The sequence below is a fragment of the Quercus robur genome, chromosome 8, assembly GCF_932294415.1.
Source record: "Quercus robur chromosome 8, dhQueRobu3.1, whole genome shotgun sequence".
NCBI lineage: Eukaryota > Viridiplantae > Streptophyta > Magnoliopsida > Fagales > Fagaceae > Quercus > Quercus robur.
The window spans coordinates 39,242,293-39,265,896 of NC_065541.1; the positions used below are offsets into that span (position 1 = coordinate 39,242,293).

Below are 23,604 nucleotides of genomic sequence, written 5' to 3' on the forward strand. Positions count from 1 at the left end.
TGACATGTTTTAATGGATGACACTTATTTGTCACTTAACCGTCAGATTGCCAGTAAAAGTGGATGTTATGGTTAATATGAAAACATGAAGGGGCAAAACGAAAACAATTCAAAACTTTAATTATATTAATTGCTAAAAAAATACACACACTTTAATTATACTCTCACACCAAGGTAAAAAATATACTTTAGAAAGAGAAAAAACTCTTTACTTCTTAATGATGCTTTTTTTTTTTTTTTTTAATATTACTTATAAACATGCATCATAGATAAACATCACTATGTTTATTACCAGATAAAGATGAGGATTCTTTGAAAGTGGTAATTATATTATATATGAAGGAAAATTTGAGGGAGATTAGAATGACGTGTGTTCTGAGATCCCTCCTATTCAAAGATAAGTATACCCCCTGTCACGGAGAGTCACAACCCTAGGAAGAGTTTTGTATAAGAACTACAATCCTGCTCCAAACAATAAATTGTATTACGAAACAAACCATCAATTCATAGGTGGAATATTAATTTAAGAAAATGAAAGCATCAAAAATGAAATTTCGACCTTTTGTTTTAGGAAAATCTAAAAACACAAGAATGAATAGTGCACCTATATAGCGACAAAGTTAAAAAGATGCCAAGAGATTGCATGAATTGATGTGACCACACCTGCTACAAAACTTGATACAACTCACACAACCATAAGAAAATGATGAGGTGACGAAGGAATAGATAGGAAAAAACAAACAAATTTCTTAACCTCGGGGGAATTATATCAACTTATGAATCTCCACCTTAAAAGTCGCTACTTTAAAGCAACGGTGGGGGGCATCATCCTCAAACCACACAAAATAGGATTTCCAGTTCGTGGTTCTCACAACACCAAAAAGTTCAAAAACAATTGATATTATCTCTTTAATTTTTTTTTCTAAATATAAAATTTGATAACTATTATAGCTATAATAGACATTTATTATAATAAATATTTATTACAATTGTATTTGTATGTGAAACTATTTATTTTACCCCCAACACGTGCACGCGCGCGCACACACATATATATATCAAGATTCAAATGAAGGATGTAGATATGAGATTATAAAATTAAAACCTGATTAAAAATTAATATTAAAATAATGACATGAAAAAATATTAAATTTCAAAGTTTATGTGGCAACATTCAAAAATGTAAACAAAAAGTAAAATGATTTAATTAAAAAAAAAAAAATCCAACAATGGACTATAAACGGTGTTGTTGTTGTTGTTGTTGTTTTTTTTTTTTTTTTTTTTTTTTTTTTTTTTTTTTTTTTTTTTAAAGGACATCAATAAACAGTGTTGTTGAAAGAACCAAATATGCGTATGAGTTTGGGAGAAAATAATTTCCACAAATTAACATAGGTGTTTGGGCATTTACCATAAATTCTAAGAATCATGATCAAACTATGTAATTTAGACTAATGAATATCGACATTTTATGAAAATGATGCAATGAGCCTCATTCCTAAGAATTTTCTCCATAGAAGGACAGCCCAAGACAATGATATTTGAAAGTGTAACGTCCATTCTTTTAATATAAGGAAAATGATATTTATGCATTGAGGAAGACTTGGGTACCCAAAAAATTCTATTTTGTTTGGCATTTCCAAAAAATATTGTAACGCCCCAAAATCATAGGCAATAAAAATCTATTTAATCTGAATAATCCATAAAAATATTAAATAAAAGAAATTAGCAACCTTGAAACTGATTACAAAAGTCAGAGCTCTAATTCAACAAATACAAAACATCCTCAAAATAATTCTCCAATACAAAGTTTAATGCCATAAAATAATAATAAAATCCCCAATTCCACAAAAATAGTTTGTAACATCTGTCTCCCAAGAATCTCTACTCCAGTAATCCACCTAATGTATCTGTAATGGGAAATAAAGGGGAGTGAGATAACTCAATAAGTGGAATTCACTAACACTGGGGTGTGGGAACAAACCTTTCAAATAAATAATTTTTTCAACAGATTCACAACTTATAACTCACTAATATTTTGTCATCAACTATTTCATGTAAAAGAAAATAATATCTTTATATTGTGAGCCATCATAATATATATATTGATACCATCACATAAACAATTTCCTAGGCTTTTCTCGTGGTCAACGTTTACGCCCCGTTGACAGGGTTGTGCTGTCCCCTTTTTGGGACTGGAACCTCCATTCATCCCATTTCTTAAGGATGGCTCCTTTGGAACCTAAAGGTACACTCCCTTGCTAAGAAGCTTCCTTTTGAATCCTCAATAGTATGCTCCCTTGCTAAGGAGCTATCAAATGTGCATTGTCCCCTTTTGGGACCGTCTCTTGCTAAAGACTAGCTGCAGCATGATTGTCCCTTACTAAGGACTAAATACCATACTGAGCTTCTAATCACGACTTGCCATAGGTTTTCAAAACATATTCAATATGCTCACAAAATAATCCATTCATACTTCTCAAAATATAAAGACATATTCACACATACAAGTTTAAATAAAATTAGGTTGTCCCACAAGTTTTTCATAAAACGAATAGCCAATGTGCACATCAAACATTTGTAAAATATTCATTTATATATAGAATATCAACATATTCTTTCATATAAAATACTTTAATAATTAACACTGTTTTGGGAAAACCCCCAAAATTAGTAAACACCACTTACCTCTTTAGTTGCAAAAATAAAGGAAATCAACCTCCCTTGAATCACAACAATTCAGTAGAATTAGAACCTAGCAATACCAAAAATAGGTTCATCAATACGCAATTTCCCACTTCAAAATTCATTTTCACACTTAAACGGTTTTATCCTAATCAATTTTAATATATCCAAAATCCTCCATTTATTCACTTAACTATCAAATTTACTATTGGAAGCCACGTATTGTCTTAATTTGTTGCTTAGCATTCCCTCTTGATGCCACTAGATGTCCATTGACTCTAACCATTATGTATATAACTATATATATTCAACTTAACATTGAAGGCCACGCGAGATTGCTTTAATCCATCAATCTAGTGCTAGAATGCTCCCTTGATGCCGCTAGGCATCTACTGACCTTAATATTACATATATATATATATATATATATATATATTAAACCAAAGTGAAAGCTACGTAAACAATCAAGCTTGGACCATGCTTAGTAGGGAAAAGCATGGCAATACTTGAGGTAGCATGTGTAGCATGGCAAACGGTCAGAGTTTATTTATTATTCTTAGTTTTTCAGCCGCAATGTTGGACTTAGAACTACTAGATCAGTGCAGCTATGTAAACAATTGCTAATATAATATTGAAACCATCACTCCAAGGACCCAAAATCTATTACACGTTGAACTAGTGTGAATGCAAAATAACCGGTCAACAATTGTGGCTTAGTGTGAATGCAATAACATAAGCATTCTTTTCACTTTAACATGGTGACCAAGTCCACACTTATTACTCTATTTGGCTCAATTTCAAGTCTGTATCTCTGCCTGACATATTGACCAAGTCTTTATCTAATATAATACAATTATAGGAAACCCTTTTCTGTTAGTATAATGATAGTCTAGGTTCCAATCAATTGCAAGCTATTGACCATACAAACTTTTTAAATCTTGAGCTTGAGAAAAATCATACCTGAAGACTCCTACCAACGCCACAGTGGAGAAAGGCAGAAATTCAATTGTCAGCTGAAGCAAAAAGAAATCCCATCAGAAAAACACGTGTGACCTAAGAGGAAAAAGGCTAGGGTTTTCAAGGCCCATATATGTACTTATGTCACCTCACTTGGGCTTCATATTCCATAGAATTTATCTTCTTTTTAATACATTAGGCCCAAATTTATTTAATCCATTTTAATTATAAGCCTCCATTAAAAATTAACGTATAGTCATTTAATTGGTATCAAATTATGGGGTGTTACAAATATACTTAGGTGTCTTTATTTCCCTTAGAATTTGTGGTTATTTTTAATTTGGAAATTCACATGAGTTTCAAAATTTTCAATTTTAAGTTTAATTACGGGCTTTTCATATTGTCAACCATTTATGTTATTATTCTAGTGATGTGTCTTAATAGATGACACTTATTTATCATTTATCTTTCTAATTACTTAACATAATGAACTTATATGGTTGACAAGTCTTAATGGATGACACTTATTTGTTACTTAACTATTAGATTGCCAGTAAAAATGGATGCCATGGTTAATATGAAAACGAAATCAAACATGAAAGGAAAATATGAAAAAAATTCCAAACTTTAAAGGTAATATATATATATATATATATATATATTTTTTTTTTTTTCTTTTTGAAAAACAAACTAATTACTAAAAACACACACTTTAATTATACCCTTTCACTAAGTTCCAAAATATTCTTTAGAAAGAGAAAGAACTCTTTACTTCTTAATGATGCATTTAAAAAAATTACTTATAAACATGCATCATATATCCAATCTAATTTAGTTGGAAGATAAACATCACTATGAAGGAAAATTTGAGGGAGATTAGAATGACGTGTGTTCTAAGATCCCTCCTATTCATAGATAAGTATACCCCCTGTCATGGAGAGTCAGCCTTAGGAAGAGTTCTGTTAAAGAACTACAATCCTTCTCCAAATGATAATTGTATTATGAAACAAACCATCAATTCATAGGTGGAATATTAATTTAAGAAAATGAAAGCATCAAAAATGAAATTTCGACCTTTTGTTTTAGGAAAATCTAAAAACACAGGAGTGAATAGTGCACATATATAGCGACAAAGTTAAAAAGGTGCCAAGAGATTGCATGAATTGATGTGACCACCCCTGCTACAAATCTTGATACAACTCACACAACCATAAGAAGATGACGAGGTGACGGAGGAATAGATAGGAAAAAACAAACAAAGCATCTTTTTAACTTTATGAATCTCCACCTTAAAAGTCGCTACTTTAGCAACGGTGGGGGGCATCATCCTCAAACCACACAAAATAGGATTTCCAGTTCGTGGTTCTCACAACACCAAAAAGTTCAAAAACAATTGATATTATCTCTTTAATTATTATTTTCCTACATATAAAATTTGATAACTATGATAGCTATCATAGACATTTATTATAATAAATATTTATTACAATTGTATTTGTATGTGAAACTATTTATTTTACTCTCCACACACACATATATATTTATACTATATATAAGAGAATTCTCCTATTTCAACTGGACTTTTTTATGTGGTTCAAAAATACCTACATTTATGAAGGGTAACTTAATTTAGAAATAGAGTCATAAATATCAAATAACAAATTTCATTTTGAATTTAAAAAGAGAATTCCTAATGTAGGAACTCAATTTGTAACGATCCCAAATTCGTATTGGGTTCGAACGTTAAAGGCCCAAATAATAAATTTGTAGAGAGTGGGTTAAAAGGCTATGCCTTGGTGAACGGACAGTCGTTAGTCGTGGTGTTCACGATGATCGCACAGACGTGAACTGAGTGTATCCAAGAAGACTTTCTCCTCGGCACGGCCTGGGTGGCTCCGGTCCTTGGACCTCGTCCGAGGAGCATAATGTTCTTATTATTCATTTTACGCTAGGTTTCAATGGTTATAGAGACGATACATCATGCCGTCCCTCTTTTGGACTGCTTCCTCCTCATTTTATACTTGCTTTTCCCCTCCCTCGAACATCCACGTGTAGGTTCAGTTTTATAGGGCTGATACTTGTCTTATCAACCCATACCCGAAGTGGTTGGGGTTGTTTGTAAAAGCTGAAGAGCATGACTATGTCATGCGCATAGTACTTAATTGCAGTAAGGGCAGCCTTTCCCTGGCTCTTTTGTCGCCACACTGTTCAGGGGTCTTTTCCCCATTAATGCTGCCAGGACGTTTGTTGGCGCATTCAATATGGATGTGACAGTTTTTCCTTGAACCGCTTCTACACTGTACTCGCCCTTTCTTCTAGGAGTGCTTTGGGATGCCGAGGACAGGATCGTCCTCGGCTATATCTCTAGGCCATTTGGACTTTCGTTGCATGTCCTCAGCAACGTCTATCCTCGGCGCGAGTCTTGGGCTCTAATGTAAAGTGGGCCGAGATCACAAATTCTCTGACCCCACAATAGCCCCTCAAAATCCTGCTGTTCGGCTCCTCAGACGGAGAGGAGGGTTTTGGTGACGTCGGGCCTATGTCATGGCTTGCCAAGTCTTGTCTTTTATCAATGCCGGAGCCTCTTCGTTTGCCTGGGGCACACTCCTAGTTGTGAGACATTCTTTTAGTTTACCCATGCCGCATTCCTGCCGTTTCGGTACACGAGGCACGCCTTTAATAAGGTCTCTTTTCGAGGCGATGCAAATCCAACGGCTGAAGACTGCTTTGGGAATTGGGCGGGACTTATCTCATTTGTAGTTTTTCTTGGAGACTTCTACAGATTAAATGCCACCAGGCTTGCCCCCCATATAAGAAGCACGGTGGGAGGTCATTTTCTTTATTTGCAAACCCTTTAAGCTTTTCAAGTCTCTAACCCTCCAGTTGTGCCCAAAGTCCCCATTACCAGTGTGACTGAGCCTTAGGGAGTGACATGGTCAAGGCCAGGATGAGGGTGAAGAGACCACACCCTTTTCAGAAGCCTTGGGTATCTTCGAGACTCAAGATGGCCCGGTCAGGGCAAGGGGGACAAAGACTCAAGATATTTCTTCCCCTCGATAAGGCAAGAAAGGAGCTTCTTCTTCCTTCAGCCAAAATCCGAAGCAGGTGGACGTCGCATCAGAATTTTGGTGCGACAGCGCTGAGATTTCGTATCGCCAGTACCAGCCGTTCTCGCTCGATTGCTACTAATACGATACTTGCTCGATTGCTGTTAAAGCTGGTACGGGGATTTGGCATCCCCGTTTCTTTCTCTCTTCCATCACTGGTGCCACCTAGGTGCCTCCCCTTCTTCTTCTCTTCCATCACTGGTGCCACCCAGGTACCTTTGCTTCTTCTTCTCTTCCATCACTGGTGCCATCCGAACTTGCTTAATAGCTGCTAGAGTAAAATTAAAGGATTTATCGCTCCCGTGTATCCCCTTTTCTTTTTCTTTTTGTTTCTGTAGTTAGCTTCTGGTATAGACTTGTTTAAGCCCCCTTTTTTGTACACTGTACTACTTCTTTGTCTAATAAAAGATGACTTTATCCCATTTTGTGTGTTCTTTCTTTTCTGCAATAATTATTTTGTGAATGGATGTGCCGGTGTCCTTTTCTTTCGGACAGTACTTAGGGTCGATGCCCTTATTAGTAAAGAATTATCACTTTGAACTTATCAAAACTGACGGGCACAACAATGCCGACTTCAAGTAGGTTAACTATATGAGACTAACCGGGATAACAGCTAAATGTTCTGTATTGCGTATGGGGTGATCTAAAATGAATTGTCCGAGGGGGTCACCGGGTACTAAGGTGCTTTGCCACGTTTCAAATGATATTCACAGCCTTAACTTGTTTTGGGCATCCGGTCCAAGGACCGAGGCATGATTGTACCGGGTCTAAACACTTGGTTGTGTTAGTTTCCTTAGAGCTGGGGGTTCGAGGACCGCGTGGGATTTCCATTCTGTCTAGGACTTAAGCCTTTCTTGATGTAGTTAGTTTCCCGTAGGTTTAAGTCCGAGGACCATGCAAGACCTTGATTCTGTCTAACACTTATATTTTCTAGTGACTAGTTTCCCCAAAGGTTTGAGTCCGAGAACCATGCATGACCTTGATTCTGTCTAACGCTCATATTTTCTAATGACTAGTTTCCCTATAGGTTTGAGTCCGAGGAGCATGCAAGATCTTGGTTCTGTCTAGCACTTTCTTCTTGAAGTAGTTGATTTCCCCGTAGGTTTAAGTCGGAGGACCATGCAAGACCTTGGTTCTGTCTAGCACTTATATTTTCTTGAAGTAGCTGGTTTCCCCATAAGTTTGAGTCTGAGGACCATGCAAGACCTTGGTTCTATCTAGCACTTAGATTTTCTTGGAGTGTCTAGTTTCCCCATAGGCTTGAGTCCGAGGACCATGTAAGACCTTGGTTCTGTCTAACACTCATATTTTCTAGTGACTAGTTTCCCCATAAGTTTGAGTCCGAGGACCATACAAGACCTTGATTCTGTCTAGCACTTTCTTTTTGAAGTGGCTGGTTTCCCCATAGGTTTGAGTCGGAAAGTATGCAAGACCTTGGTTCTGTCCAACACTTATATTTTCTAGTGACCAGTTTCCCCATAGGTTTGAGTCCGAGGACCAAGCAAGACATTGGTTCTGTCTAGCACTTATATTTTCTTGAAGTAGTTGGTTTCCCCATAGGTTTGAGTCCGAAGACCATGCAAGACCTTGGTTCTGTCCAACATTTATATTTTTCTAGTGACTAGTTTTCCCATAGTTTTGAGTTCAAGGACCATGCAAGACCTTGGTTATGTCCAACACTTATATTTTTCTTGAAGTAGCTAGTTTCCCCATAGGTTTGAATCCGAGGACCATGCAAGACCTTGGTTCTGTCCAACACTTATATTTTTCTAGTGACTAGTTTCTCCATAGGTTTGAGTCTGAGGATCATGCAAGACCTTGGTTCTGTCTAGCACTTAGATTTTCTTGGAGTGTCTAGTTTCCCCATAGGCTTGAGTCCGATGACCATGGAAAACCTTGGTTCTGTCTAGTACTTTCTTTTTGAAGTGGCTGGTTTTTCCATAAGTTTGAGTCTGAGGACCATGCAAGACCTTGGTTCTGTCCAACACTTATATTTTTCTTAAAGTAGCTAGTTTCCTCATAGATTTTAATCCGAGGACCATGCAAGACCTTGGTTTTGTCCAACACTTATATTTTTCTAGTGACTAGTTTCTCCATAGGTTTGAATCTGAGGACCATGCAAGACCTTGGTTCTGTCTTAGATTTTCTTGGAGTGTCTAGTTTCCCCATAGGCTTGAGTCCGAGGACCATGCAAGACTTTGGTTCTGTCTAACACTCATATTTTCTAGTGACTAGTTTCCCCATAAGTTTGAGTCCGAGGACCATGCAAGACTTTGGTTCTGTCTAGCACTTTCTTTTTGAAGTGGCTGGTTTCCCCATAGGTTTGAGTCGGAGGAGCATGCAAGACCTTGGTTCTGTCTAGCACTTATATTTTCTTGAAGTAGCTGGTTTCCCCATAGGTTTGAGTCCGAAGACCATGCAAGACCTTGGTTCTGTCCAACATTTATATTTTTCTAGTGACTAGTTTCCCCATAGGTTTGAGTCCAAGGACCATGCAAGATCTTGGTTCTGTCTAACACTTAGATTTTCTTGGAGTGTCTAGTTTCCCCATAGGCTTGAGTCCGAGGATCATGCAAGACCTTGGTTCTATCTAGCACTTATATTTACTGGTCCCGTGAGGATTAGCCCCTTGACAAAGGTGTGGGGCATAGACTTGATGTTAGAAGCCCCTAGAACTGCCCGTGCCACTGGCACTTCGAAGTGTAGCCCTGAGCGGGAGCTGTGTTACGGCAACAACCACGTGCTACTGGAAATGATGGAGAGGCCCTCGCATAACTTGCACCACTGCCAAAATTATTTCTTTCGAGGGGCCCTTGTTGACAGGGGCTTAATCCTACCATGACTAACCGCCGCCTGTGCCAACGCACAAGCCTTCCCACAGATGGCGCCAATTGTAGGGACTCAATTTGTAACGATCCCAAATTCTTATTGGGTTCAAACGTTAAAGGCCCAAACAATAAATTTGTAGAGAGTGGGTTAAAAGGCTAGGCCTTGATGAACGGACAATCATTAGTCGTGGTGTTCACGATGATCGCACAGACGTGAACTGAGCGTATCCAAGAAGACTTTCTCCTCAGCACGGCTTAGGTGGCTCCGGTCGTTGGACCTCGTCCGAGGAGCTTAATGTTCTTATTATTCATTTTACGCTAGGTTTCAATGGTTCTAGAGACGATACATCATGCCGTCCCTCTTTTGGACTGCTTCCTCCTCATTTTATACTTGCTTTTTCCCTCCCTCGAACGTCCACGTGTAGGTTTAGTTTTATAAGGTTGATACTTGTCTTATCAACCCATACCCGAAGTGGTTGGGGGTGTTTGTAAAGGTTGAAGAGTATGGCTCTGTCAGGCGCAGAGTACTTAATTGCAGTAAGGGCAGTCTTTCCATGGCTCTTTTGTCGCCACACTGTTCAAGGGTCCTTTCCCCATTAATGCTGCCAGGACGTTTGTTGGCGCATTCAATGCAGAGGTGACAGCTTTTCCTTGAACCGCTCCTACATTGTACTCGCCCTTTCTTCTGGGAGTGCTTTGGGATGCCGAGGACAGGATCGTCCTCGGCTATATCTCTAGGTCATTTGGATTTTCGTTGCATGTCCTCGGCAACGTCTATCCTCGGCGCGGGCCTTGGGCCCTAATGTAAAGTGGGCTGGGATCACAAATTTTCTGGCCCCACACCTAAAATTTATGATTTTTTCCCCTTTACGTTTAAAAAAGAAATTACAGTTATTGTTTATTTCTAAAGTTTATCATTTTTATTTGTTTGAAAAATAAAAATATATATTTCTAAATTATAATAGATGCAAATTATTAATCTTTACCCAAAAAAAAGAAGAGCCTCTAAGCACACATGTTAGCGTGTGCTCAAAGGCTAGTGTGTGTGTGTATATATATATATCAAGATTCAAATGATGGATGTAGATATGAGATTATAAAATTAAAACTTGATTAAAAAAATTATATTAAAATAATGACATGAAAAAATATTAAATTTCAAAGTTTATGTAGCAACATTCAAAAATGTAAATAAAAAGTAAAATGATTTAATTATATATATAGAGAGAGAGAGAGGGAGAGATTAATTTCTCATTATTAATTTCATTAAACTTCTATTAGATATTCTCTCATTATCAATAATTCTGATTTGTTCTTTCAATGAACTAATTATCTTTTTTCCTTATTAGTCATTAGTAAAGTGCATAAAAAGTACCATCAATCTCTATGTACCGATTTTATTTGTAAATCATAATATATAAGTCCTTTTTTTTTTTTTTTTTTTTTTTTTTAATTCATACCTATCATTTGAAATTCGTATTCCCATTTAAATTGTCTATAAATATTAAGTATAATAAAAATCAATTGAATTTAATAAAAGTTTTGCCAATAGAAGAAAAGAGAGAAAAAAGAAGAAGAAGATAACGGTGCATAACACTGGTTATAGATTAGTTAATTACTTATTTTAAAGTAAAAACAATACTATTTTGAGAAACTTTTATAGAAAATTTTCTAAGAAAGTGTAATTTCCAATCGTCCATTCTAAAAATGTGATAGAAATGGTGAAATTCGAATGGGTAAATTACGTATTTGGTCCCTATCCTATATACCATATTGCAATTTGATCCTTAACCTTTTAATTGTGTCAATTAGTCAATAACCTTTCAATACCATGTCAATTTAGTCCTTACTGTTAATTTTTGGATGAAAATTGATGTTGTGTCTAATGGCCAAAATAAAAAATTAGCTTTCATTGATGTGACAATATAATAAAATTTTATTTTGGCCATTTGACATGTCATCAATTTTCATCCAAGATATAACCACAAGGACTAAATTGACATGAAACTGAAAAGTTAATGACCAAATTAATACAATTAAAAGATTAATGACCAAATTGAAATATATTGTAAAAGATAGGGACCAAATATGTAGTTTACCCAATTAGAAGTTTGTAAAACATTTTTGGATGAAAATTTGTGAAAGCAGCATTGTTATCAAATAAAGGCAAAAAAACATTTTTAATTCAGTTATTGAGTGGAAAGTTTTTTTTTTTTTTTGATGGCATTGCCAGAAAGAAGAGAATTACGGGGACAAAAATGTTGGCAATAGAAATACAGTTAGGTTCGGCCCATTGACAAATTTCTTAGATTTCTTCACTGTTCATGATTGGGTTAGTCCTTCATAGGCGCACGGGCCCCTTTGTTTTAGCTGGACCTGGCCCATTTCTTATTCCAGTCAAGGCAAGTGCCATACTCTCTTTCATGCTATAGTCATTTGAAATTTATTTTTGCTCATCATTCTGCCAAGATAAAGACTATTACACAGAAGCTGTTACACATGTACTGTTACACTTGCTGGCAATGTCAACAAAAACATAATCGGTTCCCTTTCCGCCACCAGATCAAAGTGAAAGAGTTTAACTTTACTTGCGACGGCCTGTGGGTTTGTATTGTTAGGAATGATTCATTAGGAAAATAATGGAAACATATTATTGAAGACTGAAGAGTCCGATCTCGCAAATCAAAAACATATTCCAAATTGAAATGAAAATAATTACGTCATACCCAGTTTGATTTCTTTGTGGAAACGTCAAACATGTGAGGGAAAGCAATGATCATGAAATCTTGTTCTTTTGGGTCATTATGAAATGTATCGGACTTCCTTTTTGTTCCCACTTTTAGTAGAAGAAAGGTTCCTTGGTTTGGAGTCTAATGATAGCATATTGTTATTAGAAGAGCACCTTATCTCTTATCACAATGTAGATGTAAACAAGTCTAAATTGGGTCTAGAAAAGCTTGAGTGCAGAAAAGAGTTAAAGAGTCAAAAACATCAGTCTTTACACTCCAAAACACGTTGAAATAAGCCAATGTAATGAGGTACCGTTCCCACCTCATATACAGAAACTCATCAGATCAGAACATGCGTATAGCCTTTTTCTTTTTCCAATTGAAAAAGTTGGTCACTAGACCTAAAAAAGTGGCATGTAAAGACAAGAGAACCTTTTTGAGCTTTGAAATTGAAACCCATTCCTTTTTGAATGAGAGCTGTTTGTGGCAATGTGTTTGATAAAACAGTGCTTCGTGGATGCTTCATGTGCAAACTGCAAAGTGGTTGAGAATGAAAAGTGAGGTAGTTGCAAAGGGGAATAAGGCAGTGATGACAAACATGATGATGAATAATGATGTAATCACAAAACCAAAATGATAAACAAACTAGGGGACCCTTTAGTTTTAGAACCATATTTTTCTTTACTATGAATCATGTTTATATACGCAAACAACAATATATTAATGAAACAATAAAAAGTATAGAAATTTATGATAGTTTTAAGTGTTTAACAATAGGTTTGCGAATCTAAAAAACTCATTTCTCTCGGCAGGGCCATAGACATTTACTAATTAATTAATTTTTATGACCTCATTTTTTGAAGGGGGCAATATTGGTTGGGTTAGCCAACTATAATTGGGAACAACTTCCATACAGGTTCCTTTAGAAAAAAGAAACTTACGTACAGGTTTCGATTTTTGGACCAAAATATTCTTTCATAAGATTTAATTATTGAAACCCAAAAATATTTATATACAAAAATTGCATATTACTGATAATATTTCTTTTTCATCTGATTTGAAATTTTATGACCTTAGAGCAAAAGTCAGCCTCGAGATCAATTGAACAAATATATTGGGCCTGATTGAATTGGTTTTCAAAAAACAAAAATGAAAACTGTACAAATTAAACGTGTGTCTAGTCTAGATATACGTTAATTCTAAAAATAAAAAAATATATAAAAAAATTCTAGGAAACATTTTCTTAAAACTATTACTCAAATCTATCTTCCGATCCTTAATAATAATAATAATAAGCTGTAATTCAAAAATCACTTAGAAGAAAAATTGTAGGAACATCAAAATGATGTTCTTGGCTATTTCTAAGATATTGCTCCTGAAAATATTGGCTTGAAATAAAAAACCGGAGTTAAAATTTTGAGTCTTTTGACTCACTATATAAGGTAGCAATTTCTAGGATCTGTCCTTCAGTGTCAATAATAGACACATAATACAGGCAAAAAGAACTACTATCTTGAGGAAATTACAAATTTCAACACGTAATTTTGGATATTTGTATATTACTTAGGTAATTCAATTAATTGAAGAAAATATGGATGTTTTGAAGCAATTTGGACTATTTTTGTTAAAATTTTGAAAAACAATATGTTTCTCAATGTGGCTTCATCACAATTATTGAAGCTTTATATTTGCATTTTCACTCAATTTTATATGTAAACGCCACTATTTCATTTCATTGACAAGCGCAGTTCCTGCAAATGATCATTAATTAGTTCCATTTACATTATCTTAAATAGCCTTCTACATGACTTAATTGTTTTAAAACAATTAAGTTATATAATTATAATAAATTTCTGTTTTTTCTTGTAATTAATGAAAATATTGGTGATGAAAATAATAAAAATTGAAAATTTTGTCAAATTGTTTCGGGCTTGGGAAAGTAGGATGCTTTTGTTTAGGTAGAGAAAGGAATAGATAAAAAAAATAATAATAATAAATAAATAAATAAATTTCATTATCAACATCAAATACAAATGAAACCCAACAAAAAAAAAGAAAACAAAAAATACAATACATCTCTCATATTTCTAGCTATATTGACATAAATTCATCAATGTCCAAACTCTCTGGAATTTCAAACTTCAGCAAGTTGCTGCAGTGGCTGTCTCTTTCATCTTCAGTGCTGCTATTAATGAATGTGGATGATGAATTTAAAGGAGTAGGGCTAGATTTTGGTGTTGACACAACAGAATCAAAGGAGGAGAAGTTCTGATAGCTATTGTTTAGTGATTGAAAATTTGGATTTTCTGCTAAATCGGGAACTATAGGATTAGAGCCACAATACATATAGTTTGGCTGGCAAACGAAATCTTCATTTAGGTTTGAAGCTATTGAATTTTCTTGGGAATTACCAAAAGTTGCTACCTTTGACAAAAACCCTTCCACATTGGCTTGCATGAGTTGGTTTGACTCCTCGGATGAAAATCCTTCTTGTATTGGGGCTTGATATTGATTGGGTTGTAGTGGCTGTACTTGGTTTTGCAATAAGAAGTTGCAAAGTTGGTTTTCTTGGAGATTTTGTGGAAAGGGTATTTGACTTTCTTGTTTTAGCGATAAGATAGTTGTGGCCAGCCTTAACAGTTCTGGATTCATGAGGGCCTGTGTACCTAACAAGTTTGACATATTAAGAATTGACTGGTTACACAAAGTTGAGCTGAGGATGGAGGACAGGTCAAGAAGGTCTAGGCGAGGAGCATGAGTCACAGGATCAATTCCCATTCTTAGCAGCCTTTTTCTAATGTGGGTGTTCCAGTAATTCTTGATTTCATTGTCAGTTCTTCCGGGCAAGCGAGCTGCTATGGCTGACCATCTGAGTTTGGAAAAAAGAAGAAATTATTAGAAGGTACAAATCAACCAATCTAATGAAGATGGAGGAGAAAAATAAAATATATAGAACATGAGCAACTGTTATGCTTCTTATTAATACAAATGCAATATGAGGGTTATCTGAAAAAAAAAATCAAATAAAACTTAGTGGAGAGTAATAATCATACTTGTTTCCTAAGATACTGTGAAGTTGGATGATTGTCTCTTCTTCCTCGAATGAAAATCTTCCTCTCTTTATATCAGGCCTCAGATAGTTAGTCCAACGAAGACGGCAACTCTTTCCACATCTTTGCAATCCTGTACAAGTAAAGCAAAAAAAAAAAAAAAAAAATTCATATGATGAACCATCAAAAAATTAAAGCCTAAAAACAAGAAAGTGATGAAAAAAGTTTAACATACCAGCATTCTTTGGAAGGTTTCTCCAATTGCCTGGTCCATGGAGCTGAATATAGCTGATGAGCTTATGATCTTCCTCTGGAGTCCATGGACCTTTCTTGAGTCCAGCTTTGTCACAACAAGGTGCTCTTCCCATTGGTGCTGTTATGTAATACAGATAGTACGAATGTAAAAGAGTTTCTAAGATAGTAGTGAACAAATTAAGGTTATAACTTATCAAAGATTGAAAGTGGCTTCTGAAACAAAAAGTGCACTTGTGGTTGATCCTAGTGGCTGTGGATGACCTTCATATATATAGTAAAGGGAGAAGTTTGAGCAATACATGGAAGTCAAAAGGATTTGGTGCCGCCCTCATGCCGCGTGTCTTTCTTGTTACGTAGTATAATACATGTATGTAGATGTCATGTATAACACTTTGGGCACATATTATTCAATTCAATGGCACATATAGTTTATCATGTGTCTCATCGTTCAAAACAAACAGGCAATATGATTGCCATGCATGTATTTTATGTATGTTAGATTGTTATCCATCATGCATGAATATAAGTTGACACGTATCCTGATAATGGGAGCGATTATTGCGTGAAGATGCAAAAGAAAGCTAATTGTTTGACTAGGATCACAGCGAGAAATGAAAACTAAGTTTGGGTTTGACCTTTTTCATACATCTCCTAAATATTCCTTTCAAGTTAATTAGAGAGATTGTTCCAAAGTAGTTTCATTCATTGATTCAAAATTTTTCTCTTCTTTTTTCTCTATCCATTTTTGTTGGGATGAACTAACGTGCACACTATTTTTGTCATTAACAAGTCTAAAGTTAAGAGCTATTACGATTTTAACTTTCAAGTCTAATCACATATTGAATGTTGGGTCTAAATCAAAATTGTTTATGTTGTCTTTACCCATAGTATTAATCACTGATTAGGAAGAATAAAATTGTAGTATGCTTTCGAGAATATATTATCTAGAGATTATCCAATGATTTGATTAATTGATTCAAGTTCTGACCTGAATCTTGCAGATATGTTGATTCGATCAAATGAACATGGAATAGATCAATTCCATTAATTGTTAAGAACCTGGTAATTACAAAATTTTAGTGTTATATTACTAGGTTAATGCTTGAATATTAATACCCCTAATAAATAAGAAATTATTTTTGAACCCTACAAATATAAAAAATCTGTCACTGAATAATGATTAGCTGACACAGTGAGCAATATATGATAGTTTGTTGGTAGTATAGGAGACGGGTCATAGTTTAAGTCCTATTTTTATGCGGAATGTACCACAAGGACACAAAACACTTACTTGATGTATTATTTTAAGACATATATACGATGTCGATCGCTTGGATCCTGTTTGCACAGAAACTGCACGTAAATCACACCAAGGAACTAAAATCATATATTTTTCTGGAGTTTTGATTCTTTCACATTCATAAAGTACAATTATTAGTTTATATTTTTTATTCATGTAAATTGTACACATATACATGAACAGTGTATAATATTGTATACAATTTATGCAAATGTGTACAATATTGTACACATTTATTTAATTTACAATGTAAAATTTATATGAACAGTAAAATATAAACTAATAATTTTCCTTTTTGAAAATGTGAACATTCTCCCGTTAATTAAGAATTTACATGTGAAATGGTAAATATAATCTAATGTGAAAGAATATTTACCCTATCTGCCTTGGCCTACCTCAAAACAAATAAAAGAACTCAATTTCTCTTCCTTCTATCTTCTTTCCATTCCCACCCCCTTCCCCCAAGTCAGACATATAATGCAAAACATGAGCTAAAATCAGGTACTATTATTTATTATCCCTACTCCTTCCTCCATTTTCCTTTACTTTACTAACTTTAATAATTGTTTAATAAGTGAATATGATGAAGCGTCACTCCTTTAAAACATGTCTGCCTAAAAGCCGCAAGCTTTCCAAGCTGGAACCTTTTTGAATTGCGCCACTACCATCGAGCCACGTTGCAACTAGTCAAGAAATGTGTCCTTTCTACCACCCAACAATAAAAGTCAACCAGCCTCTCTCTCTTTCTCTCTCTAATCTCAACTAAAGCTATCTCACTTTGACAATTGTCCCTTGCAGAAAACAAGCATGTTGCTTTATCTGCGGAAGCATAGAAGCCTTACACTCCATCTGGGAAACCAAATTCAAAGTCATTGGAAATCAGGTGCTGCATCTCATCCACCTCTATCTAACAAAACAGGTATTGGTCAAATACTATTATATTCAGTGACCGGTTCTATAGAGATAAGCCTTACGGTAAAAATGGTGTTGTTTAATTACTTCTTCTTCTTTCTTTTTTTCTGACTAATGGTATTGTTTGCTTGCTAATCCTGCATTTGACCTTCTGTTATTGCTTCCAGAAACACTCTAGTAGACCACAAATACCAGGGACGAAAACAGAATTTCAATTTTTGGGGCAAAGCATGTTCCAAAATTTTCTTAAAGTTTAAGAAAAAAAAGTATATTAAGATTTACAAATAAATTAATAATATAAAAAAAATAAAAATAACATCCCCTCAGTGTTAACAAAATAAAAAACTGAAATAGTTGTTTTTCAACACATTTCTAATTAATCAACGGTCTATCAAAGATTCAAAATAGAACTTAGAAATCTTTTAAATCCTGAAAATCATATATATTGATTATGTGCTGAATTTCCCAATGATTTCCATTTCAATGTAAAAATTCAGCTAGTCCGTTGAAAAGCGATTTTTTAGCTTTTGTCGCAAAACCTAATTTGATCAATATTAATGGCTGAAAATACTCATCATTTAATAATGAGGAAGAAATAGTGGAAGAATGAGCACAAGAACAAACACTCATAATCAAGTTAGTTGGGTATTTCTACTCGGCAATCATTTGGCATAATTTTTTTAAAATGATTAATAAAAAAAAAAAACATATATGTTTATCAAATCTAGCTACTACATCCCTATTATTAATGGGCCATTAACATATATTGGTAGAGATTAAAGAAAGAGAAGCATTGCTCTTGAAGGTCATTAATCTCTTATTTCTTTGTTGGTCCTTAATTCTTCCTCGTAAGGATTTTTATTTACTAATGGATTTTAGCCGTATAAAATACTAAAAACATTACGCAATTGTTAAGAAAATGTTTTATTATAAAATCTCTCTCTCTCTCTCTCTCTCTCTCTCTCTCTCAACGGACTACCTTTTTGGACTGTAACTGAATTGTTGGGGTTAGGTATGTTTTTGAAGCCAAATTGTATATATTTATATAAATATAAATTATAAAATATGTTGGGGTTTTTGGTGTCCCTCCCAAAACAACAGACGTGTCTCGTTTATACAGTTTAGATTTTGCATTCTAAATATTATAAGCACATGTTTTCAAAAACACAGCATACGTACATAATGTATATAGACACTAATATTAATTATACAAGTACTAAGTATATCTGAAGCAAATTCTGATCTTTAACATGCATGCCTCCCTGTTTGGTGTACAGAAGACATCCATCTCTCTTTCAAATATCATCTATAAGACTTTAAAACTGTTATGGCTACGACGACACATATATGGGTGCATTTTAATATATATAAATAATTCAGTAGAGATTATGATTCTCTTTCTTCATTTTCGTGGCTGCTATACCACCTCTAGAGCTTCGTGTGGAAAATAATTCATGCAATGTTTCGTCAACATAATTGCTATTTTAAGTATTTGATAAAGAATTTGATATATGCTTACATAGCAATGCCAATTGAGGAAATTACTTGTCGCAAATCTAAGGTTTGATTGTGCCTGGCTTATCCTATATAGTCATCAACGTCTGTAAAGTTGACTTAATTTATTTTATAAAATCGTGGTAGTTATATATTTGTTAATTTGTTGTTGTGAGGTGTCCAAAACTCGAACAAACTTTGAATATTACTGCTTTTGTTTAATATGAACATGGCGTATCAATGTAAGAGTTCACATATTATTAAGATTCATAAGATACGTGATCTTAGTATAATTATATGTAAGTTCTTCATGCACATTTTATATACGACGTAGGTGGTATACAAAGATTTAAAATCCAAAGTTGTACGACAAAATCTCTAATGTGTAAAAACTAATAAGAGAATTATATAGTTGAGAAGAAAACACAACTTGGCTATCCTGTCAGTTGTTGGATAAATGTAAAGAGTGACACGTAGTTGAGTATTGTGGAGCTGATTTCTGGCTTGAATGGCAAATTTACACGTACAGTTGTTGGTGACAGTATTGGCGGCGGCGATCCTCTTGTTTCCTCAGCCATCATATGCTGCCCCTTGATATAGTGTTAGAGATATTCATATTATCTTGTGTTTGATGATAAGCTTATAGGTTAATAGGTGTATTATAGGGGTGGCAAAGTAAACCCATATCCATTTACTCACCTAAATTTACCCACTCTAATTGAACCCAAACCCACCCAATTATTAGTTGGGTTAAACAGGCATCAACCTAATTAGACCAAGTAATTATTGGGTTTTAACTAAAAACTCATTGAGGCCTATTTAACCCAAAAACCATATATCCAAATTCAACCCAACTCTTTACAAAAAAAAAAAAAAAAAAAAAAGCCCAGACATTTCAGTGTTTTCATTTTCCTTCATTTTCTTGGCCTCCAAAGACTTCTCTCTCTCCTCTTGCTTGCTCTCTCTCTTTCTCTCTCTAGTTCTCACAGAGAACAATGAGGCACAACAAACACATTTCTCCATAGCAATCTGATCTACATTTAGCAAATCTAAAGCACGAAAATTCAAACCTACAAGTTTCACCGACGCGTGGATCAGTATTGCCCAAGGCTTCAATCTGGATCTTAAGCCCTTCTTCATAGCAAGCGATTGAGCGATCCACCTGTCCAAGCATCGAAAATGTGTCGCCTAGTTGCATGTGACCGGAAAATGCCGCAAGCGCGTGATCGGCGCTTCTGCAACTTCAAGTCTCCAAGGAATTTTCATGTTGCTGTTAAAGCTGTCTCCACTACCGAAACCGCTGTCGTTTAGACCTTCGAATCCACCGAGCTTTTCTTCAAGGAGACTTTCCCTCTCAAGCGAGCTGAAACAGTTCGATTTTGATTTTGATTTTTTTTTGTTGATTTTGTTTATTTTCTGTTTGGTTCTCGAGAAAGTGCAAGGTGCATGAAACTTGAAGAAAGTGAAATAATTCAAATTAGATCAAATGACAATAATTGTACAAGAAAAATAAAATTTTTTTTTCCATATTTTGTTTATTTGTTCTTTCTTCCCTCAGTTTTCTTAGCGATCAAACATATTTTTAAAAGTTATTTGAAAGCACTAATTTTTTTTTTAACTTATTAGAATTAAAAAAAAAAAAAATCACTTAGATCATATGAAAGTGAAAGTAGCATGGTTTTGAAATCCGGACCGGACCGTACGGTCCGACCGGAAAACCCTCGAACCGTTCATTTTTACGGTTCTTTAAGCTTCAAGAACCGTTCTATAGAAAAAAACAGGGACCCGTGCGAACCGCGGTCAGACCTCACGGTTCTGAGAACCGTGAACGGTTCTCGCGGTTCTCACGGTTCCTTTTTTTTTTTTTCATCAAATACCAGCTGAAATGCACTTTGGACTTTTTTCAGATCTGGAACCGGTGAGGGAAAAAAAACAAACTGAGAAGAATAAGATTACAAAGTACGGACTATGCGAAGTTGAAGCAGTAAGCTAGCAACCCAGCACAGATCGTCAGTTACGGCCTTCATCTTCGTCTTCAGCTTCTATTTCTTCTTCTTTCTTCTTTTTCTCCTTCTTCTCTTTCTTCTTTCCGTCTCCACTGCTGTGGTTTCTGAGTTTCTCACACTTCTCTCTGTTTTACTTTTTGCTGCAAAGAGAGAGACTAAGAGTGGCTGTGGAGCATAGAAGAAGCAGTTTTGGCTTTGGAGCCTTCAGAGATTGGATCGGACTAAAATAAAAGGAAAAAACTGAAGTGTAAATTAGTGGGGTTAGGTGAGGTAGGTGTGATATTTAATTGGGAGTGTATTTATTAATTAATACTTTTATTTCTTTGTACTTCCTAGACCTAGATACCCACGTTACTTTACAGCTCATATGTTTGCATGCTAATCCTAGAAAACCACAACACTGGCACCGGATTTGAACCAAAAAAGAAAAAAAAACAAATGGACTAATTATATAAGTACCAAATTTATAAATATAATAATAAACCAACCTCACTACAATTTTACTAAGTGTCTTTCTAATATCTATATTATTACAATATTACTATCACGAATTTAACTAAACAACATATAAATAAATAAAGAAATATTATATCTATGTGTGTTTAGGATATAATATTTTTTATTTGTTTTGTGAAAATTATGATATAAAAAAATACATTTAAAAGATATATTTTTATATTTAATTGGGTTATTTAATTTAATTTTTCTATTTATACTAATTTAATATATTTATTTATATTTAAATAATTATTAAATTAATTATGACGTCATCACGGTTCGACCCCGGTTCAATCTCGGTTCGACCTTAAAAACCTTGAACCTCTCCCTTTTACGGTTCAATAAACGGTCCGGGTCTGAAAACCTTGGAAAGTAGTTGTAGATGAGCTTAATTGAATAGATTTTCTACAAGTACCATGAAAAAAAAAATGATCAAAGAGATTGGAATTTTCTCGAGAAAGTTAGACAGGGAAAAGGGAATTTGAGAAAGTGATGGGGTTTTCATTTTAATGGCATTTTGGTAATTTTGATAATTGGGTAATTGGGTGAGTTGGGGTTTACCCATAATAATTGGGTTGGGTTGGATTTGAGTTAGAAGTAATTAGTTAAATGAGTTTTAATGGGTAAATGAATTTTTTATACCCAACCCAATTATGCCCACCCCAAACCCACCCATTTGACACCCCTAGTGTATTATGATACAGTAAATATATATTCCAATGATGGTAAGTGCAAATGTGCAATCCCTCGTTACGCAAAAAATCTCTAATAAGTAATGAAAACTTCAAAAATTGGTAAATAATAACAACAACAACAACAACAATAATACAACAGTGCAATGAGATAATTAAGTAGAACTTGCTAATTAAGGTATGAGAAAAAAAATACATGAAAGGTGAGCAAACTCTTCCTTTCTCTTTATCGAAATTGAAATAGGAATCAATAGTTTTTCATTCAAATTCATTGATTCCAACATTCATAACAAAAAGATACTTAAACATGAGAAAAGTCTTCATTCAAAGTAGTCAGCTTAGACCCCAAAATGCATTTGAGCCAGCCCTATTGCATTTGGCATACTTCAAATGATTTCAGTATTAGTTGATAGAATAGGAACAAAGAACTAGACGAGGGTTCTATCATATATGAAAGTCAACCACTGTCAATTTTACTTTCAAAGAAAATTTTCAATGTTATATTATAGACATAAATGCCATTTTGGTCATTATATTTTCAGCTAATTTCTATTTTCATCCCTACTTTTTAACTCTTCATATTTTGGTCCCAAAAATGAAAAATCGTTCACAATTTAATATCTACCGTCATTTCACTAACAAAAATAGCCTACGTGACAGATAGAGTGTATAACATACTAAATGTTGATATGACCATAAAATAATATTAAAAAAATTAACTGTCTTTTAAAAAATGTCCCATCAACATTTTAAGAAATAAAAAAGCCATTAGAAAATTAAAAATAAATAAATTTTAAAACAAACCTACAATCTAATTAAATAATGTTTTTTTCTTTTCATTATTTTTTTGGGAAGAACATTCATGTTGAACAGTCATGTTATTTATGTTTTTCCCCAAAGAACATGTTTGGTTACCTTAAAATTGAAAAGGATCCTTTTCTATTTTTACATTTACTTAGCAACCAAATATGCAAAAACACATACAAAACCATGATCAAAACCAAATCAAGACATACCCAACCACTAATGATCAAACTCGACAAATTCTAACATAATCTACAATTTCATTTTAAACAAATAATCAAACCCAAAAAA

At 34.4% G+C, this 23,604-nt stretch overlaps 1 protein-coding gene across 1 annotated transcript; it reads right to left on the minus strand.

Moving 5' to 3' along the window:
• Window positions 1–14,292: 14,292 nt before the first annotated feature.
• On the minus strand, window positions 14,293–15,832 carry LOC126695453 (transcription factor MYB102-like). Its single transcript, XM_050392211.1, has 3 exons — window positions 15,588–15,832; window positions 15,356–15,485; window positions 14,293–15,171 (listed from the first exon to the last, which is right to left on the minus strand). Exons 1-3 carry the CDS (start codon window positions 15,718–15,720, stop codon window positions 14,394–14,396), a joined length of 1,041 nt encoding a protein of 346 aa, XP_050248168.1. The 5' UTR covers window positions 15,721–15,832; the 3' UTR covers window positions 14,293–14,393.
• Window positions 15,833–23,604: the final 7,772 nt, after the last annotated feature.

Bases quoted from the DNA above. Each gene is read 5' to 3' on its own strand.
- LOC126695453 (XM_050392211.1), bottom strand. From the start codon at position 15,720: ATGGGAAGAGCACCTTGTTGTGACAAAGCTGGACTCAAGAAAGGTCCA. The intron at 15,486-15,587 runs GTATGTTAAACT...TTACTTGTACAG, and splicing joins AAACCTTCCAAAGAATGCTG to GATTGCAAAGATGTGGAAAG. The intron at 15,172-15,355 runs GTATGATTATTA...TTCCAAACTCAG, and splicing joins CACAGTATCTTAGGAAACAA to ATGGTCAGCCATAGCAGCTC.